The 15,264-nt window shown below is 45.0% G+C and overlaps 2 protein-coding genes across 5 annotated transcripts in view; one reads left to right on the forward strand and one right to left on the reverse strand.

The window, feature by feature from the left end:
* The window catches only part of LOC140414958 (protein lin-28 homolog A-like), a 104,436-nt gene extending 92,281 nt beyond the window's left edge, over positions 1-12,155 (forward strand). For all 4 annotated transcript variants that reach the window (XM_072501019.1, XM_072501022.1, XM_072501020.1 and 1 more), the window contains exon 4: positions 953-12,155. In XM_072501019.1, coding sequence (XP_072357120.1) covers positions 953-1,325 — 373 coding nt within the window. In that variant the 3' untranslated portion in view covers positions 1,326-12,155. The remainder of the gene's footprint in view (positions 1-952) is intronic.
* A 1,293-nt stretch (positions 12,156-13,448) lies between these two features.
* Positions 13,449-15,264, reverse strand: part of LOC140415004 (prolyl endopeptidase-like) — a 52,610-nt gene continuing 50,794 nt past the window's right edge. The window contains exon 15 of the mRNA XM_072501024.1: positions 13,449-15,074. Coding sequence (XP_072357125.1) covers positions 14,783-15,074 — 292 coding nt within the window. The 3' untranslated portion in view covers positions 13,449-14,782. The remainder of the gene's footprint in view (positions 15,075-15,264) is intronic.

The raw sequence follows: 15,264 nt of genomic DNA on the forward strand, positions 1-15,264 counted from the left end.
TACTGAGGGTGTGCTGCACTGTGGGTGGGTCAGTATCGAGGCAGTGCTGTGCTGTGAGAGGGGAAGTACTGAGGGAGTTCTGCACTGTGGGATGGTCAGTACTGAGGGAGTGCTGTACTATGGGAGAGTCAGTATTGAGGGAGTGCTGCACTGTACAAAGTGCAGTATGTCAGGAGTTCGGTTCTGTCGTGGGAACAATGCTGTGGGACTGCTACTCTGTTGGACAGGCAGTACTAAGGGAATGTTGCATTGTTTCAGGTACATCTTTTGAATGAGTGAGTAAAGTGAGCCTCTGTCTGCCCTCTCTGGTTGACATACAAGATCCCAAAATACCCTTTTACAAGGTGCCACTCAAATACATTTTAACATTGCCGAACATAAAGTCTTCCATAAACGAGTGCAATTGTGCTGTTAGATTTTACAGTGTAATGGAAAAAAAGTTGCATCGAAATACATTCCTTTATATATTTAAGTAACTTGGTGCAGTTTGATTAATACAGTGGAAAATGGATTTGTCAGAAAAAATAAGCATTTTAATCACAATGGCCCTCCATCATCTGTGAGAATCCAATTTTAGATAACTTAAATATGTTTTTATACAGGACACTTTCAATTATGGTATGGAGCTAGTTTTATAGTAAATTAAGAAAAAGCTAAAACTCAAAAGATTTTGAAATGGTCCAGAAGAACCAGCGTAATTTAAGAGCCTTGTGAAAGTCTGCAAATGCATGTGATTCGTGGGACCTCCTCTTGGTGATGAATCAATCTGGGGGCATGACCAAGTTTGTGGGCAGAGGTAGCTTTTACGCAATGCCTTTTAAGTGCAGAAATTCGATGTGTGCCTGAAGTTCTGTGATCGTTTGGTCGATTGCAGGCAAACTGTGCAGAAAAAAACAGAGTAATTGAATGGAAACTCTCTATGTGTTAATCTATGCATTTTGCTTTGTTTTAGATGCTACAACTGTGGTGGTTTGGATCATCATGCCAAGGAATGTAAACTCGCCCCCCAGCCTAAGAAGTGCCATTATTGCCAAAGCATCGGCCACATGGTGGCCAACTGCACAATCAAAGCTACCCAGCAACAGCAATCCACCAGTTCTCAGGGAAGGCAGGAGAGCAAACCAACGACAGGGGCCTTGACATCCTCCCCCTCACCCACCACACCACAAGAGGTGGGAGGAGAGCACAGCACGACCCTACTCCTGGAAGAGACGGGGGAGCACTTGGAAAAGCTGCTTCCGGAGAGTTACGACAGCGCCCTGCAAGAGTTCGCCGAGGAGCCGAGCAGGCAAGGCTCGAGTTTGCAGAAGAGGAAAAAGACCTGACATCTGTCAGTTCCAGGAACCAACTCAGGATACAAAACTACCTCAGGTTCACCGACGCTGCCGAGGTCAAGATCCAGCAATTCGCCAAAACAATCGAAAGACTTCATCATGAATCCAACTTCTACTCATTCTGATGATGAATAGGATTTGGATAAATCTTCAGAAAAGTGAGGCACACTGAAACTTTTGCAGACAACAGTCTTTTCTGTGACAACACCCACAACTCTTCAATTCCCACCCTCCAGCACCAAAATCTCCAGAGGCCCAACTTAATTTCCTGCAATAGTGTCAAGACTTCATTTTGTCTATGTCCATTTTCCAAAAGAGCCGAGAGTGAGAGCTCTACCTTTCCTCTTTTTCTTGTCTCTTGTCAAGTTCTCTTTCTTCTCGGTCTCATCAACAATGGCTTGAGAACCACTACATTGACTACTTTGAAGGCTGGCTTGCATTGAATTCTGAACATTGACCACCCAACAAAGGGATTGATGGTCTGGTCCATGACTTACACATTCTAGTAACTTCCCCTTGCACAATTCCACCTTTTAATTCACCAAACACCTGGTGAGTTAATAAAGAGTCAGTGATGTGGCCTTAAACACTTTGACCACATAGCTGCGATCCGCAAAGATTGACAGGACTCTCACCTGGAACAATAATTTCCCCTTCTAACCAGAGGTTACTGATGTCATTTCATCAGGTGGCCAAGGTTTTACGCCACCGCCACTCCCCCCCCCCCCCCCCCCCCCCCCCCCCCCACTCCCATGACTTGCTACTGTTGACCAGTCATACTAAACATTAACTCAAAAACTCTCCCCGACAGATAGCACAACCAAAGCTCTCAGAGTCTAAAAATGATATAATAATGTCACAGGATCTAGGCTAGACCATCAGGTGATGACAGACTTGGATAACTCCCCACCAAAGCTGCAGTGTTTCATGTGGCCGTATACCTGCAACAGCTCTGATGAGATATCATAATCTACATTAGATTAGCTTTACACAGAAATAGAGACAATCGCAAGGCTGGAGGAGACCACAGTTCGTCTAGTGTTGACTTTCAAAAATTCTATCTGTTATAACCAATGATACGATTCTCTTCCGGCCACTTGTCCAATTTTACCTTAAAAATCACTCAGCCAATTGATCCTGCAAGCTCTCTACATCAGCTGCCCGAGCAACTGATCTCCCCCTCAGGACTGCACCTTACCATCCCACTTTGATCCATCTACTCTCAAGTTCCTCAGAAGCGCTGTGTTTCCTGAGCCTGCACTGAGATGTAGGATTGCTGGTTGGAAAAAGAGGTGGTACATTATGAATGACCATTTGCAGATAGGACATGGACACCCAAATCTGGTGCTCACTGGTGGGGCGTGATCCAAAATCCTGGAAATCTGTCCTGCCCTCCATGAGATGTACCTTCGGCTACTGTCACAAGATAGCCTGATCCTTGGTAGGAATGTAAATTTTCCCCACATTCAATCACTGTTTCATACTGAGGATGTAATGAATGATGAAAGTGTAAATGGATCAGTATGAAATTGCTTTGCCTGCAAAGGTTCTGGTCAGAAGAGTTTCATACATGTACATCCTGACCGGTATTGCACAGCCCAATGATTTGGCATCAGTTTTGGCCCTTTGCTCTGAGATGTGTAGCTGTTTTATATTTAAAAAAACCAAAGGCCCTGTTTGACACCTTGCTACCCATGGAATGTTCACTAGTAATCAGCACCTTCCTTGCTCATTGTGCAAGGAATTGTCTTCATAGAAAAGAGAAAATTGAAGAACAAAATTAGTGTTCGGATTTCTGGAAATTTAACAAAAGCTCTACAATAACATCAGATTGTTTGATATTATGGCCAATAAACCATCAAATGAATCCCCAGCCATTGTCACCCATTGATGGCAATCAACAGCAATGCTTGAGTCTCACAATTTAAACAAGAAATTCATTCATTTATTGCCCATCCCTAGTTGCCCTGGTCAGTGCCTTCAAAAGGCAACTATGACTCAACCATGTTGGTGTGGGGACTCAAGTTCCATATTGGCTTGGACTGAAAAGGATGGCAGATTTTGTTCCTTAAAGGGACATTAGTAAACTAGTTGGGTTTTTGAGGACAATTCAACAACTTTAGGGTCACATGATGCCAGTTATTTATTGAATTCAAATTTATTCCATTTGAATTCAAACTTTCTAATTGCAGTAGTGGGATTTGAATTTGTTCCACAGTTTAACTAGGCCAGTTAAATGGAACCTAGAAAATGAATGACACAGATGGTGGCCTTTTGGCCCATTGTGTGTACGTCAGCCAAAAAAGAGCTAACCAGCCGAATCCCATTTTCCAGTTCTTGGTCCATAGGTTAAATAACCTCGAGTGTATATCAAAGTATTTTAAAAACACAATGAGGGTTTTTTGTCTCTACTATTATTTCAGGCAGTGAGTTCCAGATTCCAACCATCTTCTGGGTGAAAAGAATTCTCCTTAACTCCCCTCCAATTCTTCTACCTATTACTTTTAATCTATGCCCATAGTTGTTGGCCTCTCCACTAATGGAAAAAGGTGCTTCCTATCTATTCTTTTTAGGCCTTTCATAACTTTACATACCCTCTGTTTCAAAGAAAACAAGCCCAGCCTATCCACTCTTTCCCTTTGGCTAATATGTGCCATTTCTGGCAATCTTTATTTAAAATAAATTTAGAGTATGCAATTTTTTTTTCCAATTAAGGGGCAATTTAGCATGGCCAATCCACCTTCCCTGCATATATTTTTGCGATGTGGGGTGAGACGGGGAGAATGTGCAAACTCCACACGGACAGCGACCCGGGGCCGGGATCAAACCCGGGTCCTCGGTGCCATGAGGCAGCAGTGCTAACCACTGTGCCATTGTGCTCCCCAACTCGTGAATCTTTTTCATAGCCTCTTTCGTGCAGTCACATCTTTCCTTTTAAGTAGCAATCATAGATACTCTGTTTGCAGGCTACCTACAGATAAGATACGGGTTTGGCATGTTCGTCCTGTTGCATATTCTATACTGTAAATCTCTCTGCTCCCATACCCCGTAGAACTGCCTGTGCTAATCCTGGCCTGATGGCACATGGAGTAAATTTGTGTCTTTCCCATTTCAGGAGCAGAGATTTTCCACAAAACAAGTCAGTTTAGAGTTCAGTTACGTGCCCTACGCCCCTAAGAGTCAACTGTCCAGTTTCCTGCCATTTGGAACACTGTACAGGGAGTGCCAGCCTAGGAACCAGCCACAGCATTCCTTAAACATTGCACAATATGGATAAGCCTTATTTTCATGGACTTCTAAGATCAAGATCCATGGGCCAGAATTCCAGTGGTCATCCTGAGGTCATGCCCTTCAGTGTGGATCAATTGGCATTTTGGGAGGTCAGATCCTCAGGCAGGACCTTTTTAAAAAATAAATTTTGAGCACCCAATTATGTTTTTTCCGATTAAAGGGTAATTTAACACGACCAATTGACCTACCCTGCACACCTTTTTGGGTTGTGGGGGTGAGACCCATGCAGACATGGGGAGAATGTGCAATCTCCACACAGACCACGGATCGAACCCGGGTCCTCAGCGCTGTGAGGTAGCAGGAGCGCTGTGAGGCAGCACTAACCACTGTGCCACCGGGGCTGCTCTCCTCAGGCAGTACCTTCTAGCCCGTTGACACTACGTTCAAGAAGGACAAGAGCCGCAATACCTGGGAACCCCACCGCCCGGAGGTTCCCCTCCAAGTCACTCCCCACCTTGACTTGGAAATATATCACAGTTCCTTCACTGTCGCTGAGTCAAAACCATGGAACTCCCTTACTAACAGCACAGTGGGAACACCTACACCTCAGTGACTACAGCAGTTCAAGAAAGCAACTCGCCACCACATTCTGTAAGTGCAGGGGCTAGCATATGCAAGGGTTATTGCAAGCACATCTCCAGTGCCTGCCTTCTCCAATAGGGTGAAGCAGATGGTGATCATCCACCATCACAGGGTTGGGCCTTAGGTCCCACCGTCCAGACTTCCATGGATTCCCTGATCCTGGTCTGGATCCTGAACCACCTTGGTGGTGCTCCCTTTTCTGGTTGGACCCTTTGCTTCCATCTTGCCCTCCCTGCCGGGCACCATTGTCTCTCTTTTGAAGATCGGAACATTCTTACCTCTCAATGTAACTGTCTTACCCAATGCTGGAACATTCCCCCCGTCCAGTGTAGGGAGAAACCTTCCTGTTCCCCACTCTCTTGCTTGTTATTGGCCTTGGAGATTCTGTTGAACACTATGAGACTGACAGAGTTGATGGGGCTTGTATATCGTTCAGCACAATCCCAAGCCAGTAACTCACCTTGTCTCTACCTTAGCATCATACTGCACCATGTATTCAGTCTCTGAGCCACTGGGGGCACTCCGCAGTTATTACGTCACATCTTTCCTGACATTTAATCTTCCCAGCTCCTTTCATTTCTATTTCAAATGTTGCTGACTTTCGATCAAACTTAAATGTCACACTTGACCTTTATGTTTTTGTGGCAGGAATGGGAGGGAAATTGAGAGCTACTTCATGGAAATTAATAAGTTTCAGACTGCCTCTCTTTAACCAAATTGTACTTTCTCCCAAGGAAATTTTGATCTGAGGGATTTCAAGAAACAGCAAGCAACTGATCCGAATGGAAAATATCTTTAAAACAGAGTGATTTAGATTGCAGCTGGGTAGTTGTGAGGTTGCTGCAGCTGGACAGCTGTAATGGAGCAACAGCTGGCTGGACTAGGAAGGCAGGGACTGGGATAACAAGCTAGTATTGCTGTTCCTAGTCGAGGTACTGAAGTGGTTATAGCACACTAACTGCTGTCAGCCAATGGAATGTATTATCAACTAAAAACAGGGCATGCTCGTGCATTTCATTCATTCATGCCCCATGTCAAGAAAAATTTATATTACTTGCTTGAACTGCCTTACCTCAAATTAATTTTGTCCTACCTGGAACTGAGTTTATAGAACTGGCTGCTCCAGGAATTGAGGTAGCATAGAAATTCCTCGACAAGGTGATAGTGCTGTCCACTTTCTGAATATTTTACACAAGCCCGATAAGACCTTTTTGCAATTAAATTATATCAGGATTTTTAACAAAGTGTGGTTGGAAGATGAATTGAGTTGTCCGAGCCCAATGTCCATGCAGAAGAATTTTGTTACATTGCTACATCAGATAGAGTTTACAGATTGACAGCTATGATAGTCAATTCCACTGATGGACTTAAGGTCATATCTCAAAGAGGCCTATTGCCAACCAGTGGCAAGTTGTAGTTTCAACTTCCACAGGAGAGCAGGGTCAAGAATAGCAGTTCCATCCACTCATTAAGTTTTATAGCCCCCAAATCCCCTGTAGTGCACCCTTGACATCTGCTCCAGCCTTGACCTTTAAATATAATTGGAACTCTTGTTTACAATCTGTCAGCATTATTTGTGTGTATGCTTGTGTAAGGGTGGAGTTTGTTTAGAAAGTTGAGGATAGGTCTACATTGAATGCAAGAATACACCAAAGTGTACCAACTGTTACCTCTGGGAAACCCCTATTCTGACAGATTCCTCCTCTTGTTCTTCACTCCATCAGCTGTAGTCCCACTTAGTGAGTGCCCCTCCCCCACCTATCGAGTGCTCCCCTGACCCACTGAACACCCCCTTGCCCAGCAATTGCCCTCCCAACCTGGCAAGTGACCCATTACCCAGAGAGTACCGCGCTCATTAGGAATGCGCACTAGTCCCACTGAAATAGGGACAGAAGACCAATTTCATCCAGTGCTGGCCAGTTTCTTTACAGATGGAGTGATTTTGATTTCTCAATAACACTGTTGTTGTACATTGGGTTTTCAATTCCAGTTACATGTGCACCGTCATGTTGTGGAATTGAAGAGAGACCTGTCAATCAAAGGCCCAGACTGCTGGTTTAGTCTTACTGTTACATGTGTTCTGATGATAAAAACCACTGCGAGTGTTAGAATTTGACTGAATTACAGATTATGCAATGTTCAAAGTGGGTCTGTGCTTGGCTTGGAGTCTGTGTCACACTGCAGCAGGTATACATCATCAGTGGAGCCAGCCAGTACCTGACCAGGACAACAGTCCAGTTTCACAAGGTCTGTATGAAAAGGTTGGGTGGGAAGGGTGAGGGGGGTGGGGTGGAGGATTGTGGTGTGGATGGAGAGGATTCATCAGCATCCCCAAAAGGGGTACAAAACCGTACCAGTCACAAATCACTTCATTTGTGAAAGCTGAATCCTTTTCTTTTATATATCGTGGCCTTTTTTTCACATCTGTCACACGCACAATGTGTTGACTTGATGGGTAGCTTTGGAATGCCTCACCAATGGAACATTGTGCCAATGAAATATTATGCCAGAGAAATGCTGTGCCAATGAGACTTAGTCCCAATGGAACACTGTGCCAATGGAACCTAGTGCCAATGTGACTCAGTCTCAATGGAATTCTGTGCCAATGGAACCTAGTGCCAATATGACTCAGTCCGAATGGAGCACTGTGCCAATGGAACATTGTGCCAATGGAACCTAGTGCCAATGTAACTCAGTCCCAAAGGAACACTGTGCCAATGGAACATTGTACCAATGAAACAGTGCCAATGGACATTATGCCAATGAAACACTTTGCCAATGAAACCTAGTGCCAATGGAACTCAGTGCTAATGGAACATTGTGCCCATGGAACTTGGTCCCAATGGAACATGGTGCCCATGGAACACTGCTAATGGAACACAATGCCAATCAGATTGGTGTTCTGTCTTTTGCTAAAGAGGTTTATTTTAGAAATTTCACCTTCAGTGGAAATAATGGTAAAATCAGTACATGAGCCAGAAACAGCAGATTCTTTTTCACAACCAGATAGTGGGCGGGGGGGGGGGGGGGGGGGGGAAGAGAGAGTGAGAGAGAGAAGGGCATCAACTTTCACAAAACCGTTGCTGTTTCACTGTTAACCATAAGTAAAAGTCCACCACACTGTAACACAGGCAAAAATGGAACCCACCAGATTGTGGATGTCTGAAAATCCACAAACAAACATGGAAGGCAGGAGAGTGGCTGTGAAAACTGCCAATCTCGTTTAAAAAAAAAAAAATGTTTTAAGTCTGTATGCTGATATTGGTGTGTGTTCATACAGTGCTTGCAGACTATGTTTTAATATATTGTTTTTGTATTTTTATATATTGTAATGTATAACTGCAATCAAGTATCTCAGGATGAAAAGCTCTACTCAGGGACTGTATGAAGCTGTTTCATTTTGGTAGCATAGTGTTTGATGTATAATCAAACTGCAATGGTACAATTCTGGTGAAAACTGGACCTACCTCTCAGTATTTTTTATACAATGGTAGTTTTCTCTGATAGTCTTTCAGGCCAGACGTAGTCTATATCTATCTGCTGGTCTGTATCTTCTCAAAATTGATTAATGACCATTTAAAAATAATGTTGATCTCATTGTGTTGAATGGTCCTGTATTTAGAGGGAGTGCAATGGCCAGGGACATCCTGCCGTGGATTAACAGAGGACAATTAGTGATCCAGTGGGAGATTAGCCAAAACAATGCAGGTCTGGCTCCCCCGCTATCAATCCCCCCCAACTCGTGTGTCAAACAAAATTACCTTTCAGTCTCCTGCAATCTGAACCAGTTTAAATTCCACCAGAAGAGCAGCCAGAAAATAAAGCAAGCTCAATTCACAAGATATTTGCATCATGATTAAAATGTATCAGTTTTTGGATTCAAAGTTAATTACCCATTGTGATAAAGAAGTTGTATCACTGTTCCGTTTTGAGATGCTTTTGATCCTTGGTGTATCTGAAAAGGCTATTTCCCGATTTACAATGGTCAGGATCTGACTCAGCAAACTGGCCATTCCTGCTTTGATATTTGCTTTGTCTGACGGCTTTGGCAAGAATTTAAGAACATAATGAAATCCGGCAGGAGTAGGAAATACGGTCCTTCGGGTCTGCTCTGCCATTCAATAAGATCACAGCTTCTACCTCGACCCTGCTTTCCTGCTTCAATTCCTATGCCCTCAATTCTCTTAATACCCCAAATTCTATCAATCACAGCTTTGAATATACTCAATAAGGGAGCATCCACATGGGCAGCACGGTGGCACAGTGGTTAGCACTGCTGCCTACACCGCTGAGGACCCGGGTTCAATCCCAGCCCCGGGTCACTGTTTGTGTGGAGTCTCCCCATGTGTGTGTGTGGGTTTCACCCCCACAACCCAAAGATGTGTGGTAGGTGGACTGGCCACGCTAAATTGCCCCTTAATTGGAAAAAAATAATTGGGCACTCTAAATTTATTTTTAAAAAGTGAGCATCCAATGTCCGCAGGGGTAAATAATTCCTAAGATTCACAACTCAGTGAATAAATTGTCCTCATCCTGGTCCCAAATGGTCAAACCCATATCCTACAACCTGCCCCCTGCTTCTAGACTCTCCAACCATCTACCTTTTCAGGCCCTCCAAGTGGAGATCAATGCTTTGGGTATTTTCCCTTAAAATAAACCTATGCTCTGATTAAGAGGGGTTGAATGGAATTGAGACAGGCTGATAGAATGGACGTGCTCTGTTGCCTTTAAGAATCCAAAGTGAAATTAAATTGGATAGGCTCATGCTGTTCACAATGAAAACATGCAGGATGTTCAATAATAATGCTTTGAGAGGCTAGTCAGGTGATACGTCAAACAGGACTGATATACCAGATCTATAGGATACAGAGTTAACCAAGATCTACAGAATATAGAACTAGCTGAAACCTGTAGGGCATACAACTAGCGAGATCTGTAGGTTTGTGAAGCTAGAGAAAGGGGTGCAGGGAGGCAGATATCCTGTGTGTAGGCTTCTGCCAATGAGCTGTGTGGCTAACTGCCAGCAATGAAGGGAACTGTCCCTCTAGTCCTGGGGGAAGGGTTTAGCCTGCTGATATAGAAAATAGGTTCAGGAGTAGGCCATTTGGCCCTTCGAGCCTGCACCACCATTCAATATGATCATGGCTGATCATGCAAATTCAGTATCCCACTCCTGCTTTCTCTCCATACCCCTTGATCTCTTTAGCCGCAAGGACCATGTCCAGCTCCTTCTTGAATATTTCCAATGAACTGGCTCCAACAGCTTTCTGTGGTAGAGAATTCCACAAGGTCACAACCTTTTCAGAGAAGAGGTTCTTCCTAATCTCAGTCTTGAATGGCTTATCCCTTATTCTTAGGATTTGACCCTTAGTTGTGGACATCCCCATCAAGAATATTCTTCCCGCATCTTGCCTATCCAGTCCCATCAGGATTTTATATGTTTCTATGAGATCCCCTCTCATTCTTCCAAACTCCAGTGAGTACAAACCCAGTCGATCCAGTCTTTCTCACATGCTGTGGAAAGCAATGCTTCTTCCTTGATAGAGGCTATTAGAAAATTGGATGCTTCCCCTTTGATGCACACAGCCAGGTTTGTCATTTAGTCTCCCAAAGATGATGTCACATTTTCCTGCTAGTGAGTAAAATACTGAGGGAACCTTAAAAAGCCAACACCTGAGGCTACTCAAAATGAGAAGCCAGTCAATAAGCCAGAGAATGTAACAAAACTAACCCAAGATCTTCGGACTCAGAGATATCTTCATCGACAAGATACAGACCAGCCAAGGTTATTCAAGACAGAGCTAGACACAACCTATGGGATATAAAGCTAGCCATGTTCTATAGATTCAAGCTTGTCAAGATCTATTGGATATAGAACTAAGATAAGTAGAATAATATGGCACCATCAGCAAGCACAGGTGCAAAGTTTACTTATGTTTTCAAAACGCTTAGCAGAAAAAGCCAACAATCGCGAGAATATCGTACTAGTCCCACAAAGGCATAGAGGAAGGAATAGAGAGCAAAACTAGATGGGAATTTATAATGACGCAGTGCTGACCAGTAACCTGTCCAGTCTGGAGACAGATATGGATCACACTGCAGGTGTCTGGGACAACTAGAATCACCCCTTTCCCCACTGGGGGGGGGGGCTCATCAGTCCGCCACTGTTGCACTCTCCTCGTGTCTGTCTACAGTGTCCATTTTGGATGTAAACACTGCTATATTATGCAATAAGTAGAAATGTGTTTAGTGTAGTTGTGATAGAAAGGCATGAAACATTTGAACTCTTTTAGTGCTCATTTGTCTCCCCATGTCACAGGCTGTGCTTCAGAAAGCAAATGTTTCATGCCATTTATGTAGTGAAGCAACAAGAGTGTGCACTAATTGTGTACGCTTTTCATTTTGAATAACTATACAGAGCTACCTCAGAATAGGTTTAATATGTTACTGTGATTAAAGAGTGGAACTCACAGAAGGAATATACAATTTCCTTGGGTTTCCCCCCAATCTCTTTCTAGTTGCTCCTGTGAATAAGACAGATGTGAACTTTTTTTGTGCTTGTCTTGTATGTATCTGTAGAGTTACCTAGATACCCAGTAGAATTTGTGACTTATTCCTCTAAAAATGTGATATTTATATATATCGTGTTTACCTTTTTTTTTGAACACATTTTTAAGACAAATGTTTACAGATCAATGGATAAACCAAAGGATGTAATTGAGATTGTACAGGAAGAAGTGACGGGAGAATGTAGCATCGTTTACTGCTAGTAACCAAAGCAATGCAGCCCCAATGGGTTACAACCGCTGTTGTAACCATGTTACGCTAAGGCTGTGTGAGGGCCCATTAAGCGCCAGGGAACAATCCAGAACTGTAACACATTTTCAATAAGTGAATTATGACGACTTGAAATGAAAATTGATTAAAAAAAGGATTGTGTTTTGTGTACATTCTCTTGTCTGTTTTTAAAAAAATCCTGTGGGCAAGATCTTTGGGCTGTTCACCCTGGCAGGATCTTCTGGTTCCGCCGATGGCCCACCCCTCCGACCTGGGTTTCCCAGCGGCGTGGGGTGGATTCAGTGGGAAATCCTCTTGACAGCAGCAGTACCGGGAGAAACTGCCACTGGCCAAGGGTGGGTTGCCTCCCGCTGCTGTTGGGTATCACTGGCTAAGCTAGCACTTATTGTCCATCCCTAGTTGCCCTTTATGTGAGCTGGGATCAAACCTGGGACCTCAGCGCCGTGAAGCTGCAGGGCTCACCCACTGCGCCAACATGCTGCCCATGACTTGATTTAATGATGTTGAATGAGGGATAAATGCTAAGAGTCTGGGTAGAACTCCTCTGCTCTTCAAACTGTTGTGGGGTTAACATCCACCCGAGAGTGGATATGGGGCTGCAACATGCTTTAGAGGACAAATCTGCTTAAAATTGTGATGGAATCAAGGGGCGGAATTCTCCCCTACCCAGCGGGGCGGGGGGTCCCGGTGGGATGGAGTGGCGTGAAACACTCCGGCGTCGGGCTGCCCCAAAGGTGCAGATTCCTCTGCACCTTTAGGGGCCAAGCCCGCATTTTAGGGGCTGGCGTGGGAGGCCTTTGGCGCCACGCCGGCCAAGACCGAAGGGACTCCGTCAGCCGACGGGAGTCCGCGCATGCGCGGGAGCGTCAGCAGCTGCTAACGTCATCCCCGCGCATGCGCAGGAAGGGGGGGTCACCTACGCATCAGCCATCGCGGAGACCTACACGGCCGATGCGTAGTAAGAGTGCCCCCACAGCACAGGCCCGTCCGCAGATCGGTGGGCCCCGATCGCGGGCCAGGCCACCCGCCCCGCGCCCCTCCCAGGACCCCGCTCGTGCCACCTGGTCCCGCCGGTAAGGGAGGTGGTTTAATTCATGCCGGCGGGACCGGCATAGCAGCAGCGGGACTTCGGCCCATCGCGGGCCGGGGAATCGCCGGGGGGGGGGGGCACCGACCGGTGCGATTCCCACCCCCGCCGAATCTCCGGTGCCGGAGAATTCGGCGGCTGGCGGGGGCGGGATTCACGCCGCTCCCATGCGATTCTCTGCTCCGGCGGGGGGGTCAGAGAATCCCGCCCAAGGTCTCCAAATCTAGCAGCAACCAGTGGAACTGACTGCAAAACACACATTATATGTCATCCTGTACAGATGTAAATGGTCCAAACTGCTTGCTATGCTCAGGGTTGTTAGGCTCCAAAGGTAACACTGCAGTAAAAAGAAAGTCTTGACTTCTTCAACTTCAAGTTTATTGTGTCTCACAATTGTTTTTCCATCACGATACCATAGTGCCACCTGTATCCCCTTTATATATACATACATACAACACGCATGTTCTATTAAACAATTAAAATTCCAATTCTAACTTAAGCATTGGGGAACATTAACTCTTTCTTAACATGAATGAGCAGGAGACAACTTAAAGAAGAAGAGTGAAATCATGGTCAAAGAGTCAAGTTAGACGGAGTTTTTGTTTGAAGAAGGACAAAGAGGTAGCAAAATTGGGGTGGGCGGGAGGGTGGCAAGTGATTTTGGGATGGAATTTTAGAGTACAGGATCATGGGGTCTCAAGGGTACACTTATTGAGGTTGGAGCAGTGGGAAGATTGTGTTTCGAATAGCAAAACCGAATAGCACCTGCCTTTTGAATCCATGAACATACAAATGGTGGGCAGGAATAAACCAGTTAATTCATCAAACCTACACCACACTCATAATGGCTGAATGGGATGATGTTACTGGTATAGCAATCCAGAGGCCCATGCTGAGGTCCTGGAGACATGAATTTGAATCCCACATATGGCAGTTGAGGGAAATTAAATTAAATTAATTATAAAATCTGGAATAACGTGTTAGTCTCATGAATAATGATCATGAAACTACTTTTTTAAAAAATTTAAGAGCACCCAATTCTTTTCTCAAATTAAGGGCAATTTAGCATGGCCAATTCACCTACCCTGCGCATCTTTTTGGGTTGTGGGGGTGAGACCCATGAAGACACGGGGAGAATGTGCAAACTCCACACGGACAGTGACCCGGGACATGGATCGAACCCGGGTCCTCGGCGCTGTGAGGCAGCAGTGATGATCATGAAACTACTCGTTTGCTGTTAAAAACCTATCTGGTTCACTAATGTCCTTCAGGGGAAGATATCTGCTGCCCTTCCTTGGTCTGACTCCAGACCCATGGCAAAGTGGTTGGTTCTTTACTGCCCTCTGAAAATGTAGACGCTATCACCAGCTCAAGAGTGATGAGGGATGGGGAATAAATGCTGGCTGTACCAACGACACTTGCATCTCCAGAACAAATAAAAGTAAATTGCCAAAGCATTGAGACTCGACACCTGTGGCCTACCCCCACAGCCAAGTAATCACCTGGGAGAGGCATAAGAAAGTCCATGATCGATAACCGGAAATAATTCTCTTGATCTCCTCAGGTAACGGGAACACAGGCCAAGAGACAAAGCACAGAAAGAGTAGGGAGATTATGAATAAAAGTAATCGAGTGTTTCAGTTGTCTTCTTAAAACCAGTAGCCAACTTTGATTTTACTTCAGACCTCCCTCACTCCACCCAGTCCAGCTGCAAGGTTTCAGCAATGAAGGCAAAGATGTCCGTCTCTTCTTCAATCACCTTGGTGGTGGGTTTGCCAGCTCCATGCCCAGATTTGGTGTCGATCCTGATTAGGAGAGGGTTTTTCTGATGGGGGCTGCGCCCCACCATGTGCTGCACGGTAGCAATATACTTCAGAGAGTGAAGGGGCACTACCCGGTCATCATGGTCAGCAGTGAGCAGCAGCATGGCTGGGTATTGGGCACCCCCCTCCAGTGCCTTGATATTATGGAGTGGAGAATACCTGGTGAGAAAAATAATTAATGATCATTATTGTGAAAAGATTCCCATTTCCCCCCCACCCCTTTATTTAATAAAACCTCGTTAATTGACCTCATCAAGTGGGTGAGGGAAATGGTATACGGTCAGCCAAGTCCCTGTTGGAAAATCCACAGGGTGTGGGGGTAAGAATAAGGGGTGGGAAAAGGATTAGA

Source organism: Scyliorhinus torazame, chromosome 1 (genome assembly GCF_047496885.1).
Source record: "Scyliorhinus torazame isolate Kashiwa2021f chromosome 1, sScyTor2.1, whole genome shotgun sequence".
Lineage (NCBI taxonomy): Eukaryota > Metazoa > Chordata > Chondrichthyes > Carcharhiniformes > Scyliorhinidae > Scyliorhinus > Scyliorhinus torazame.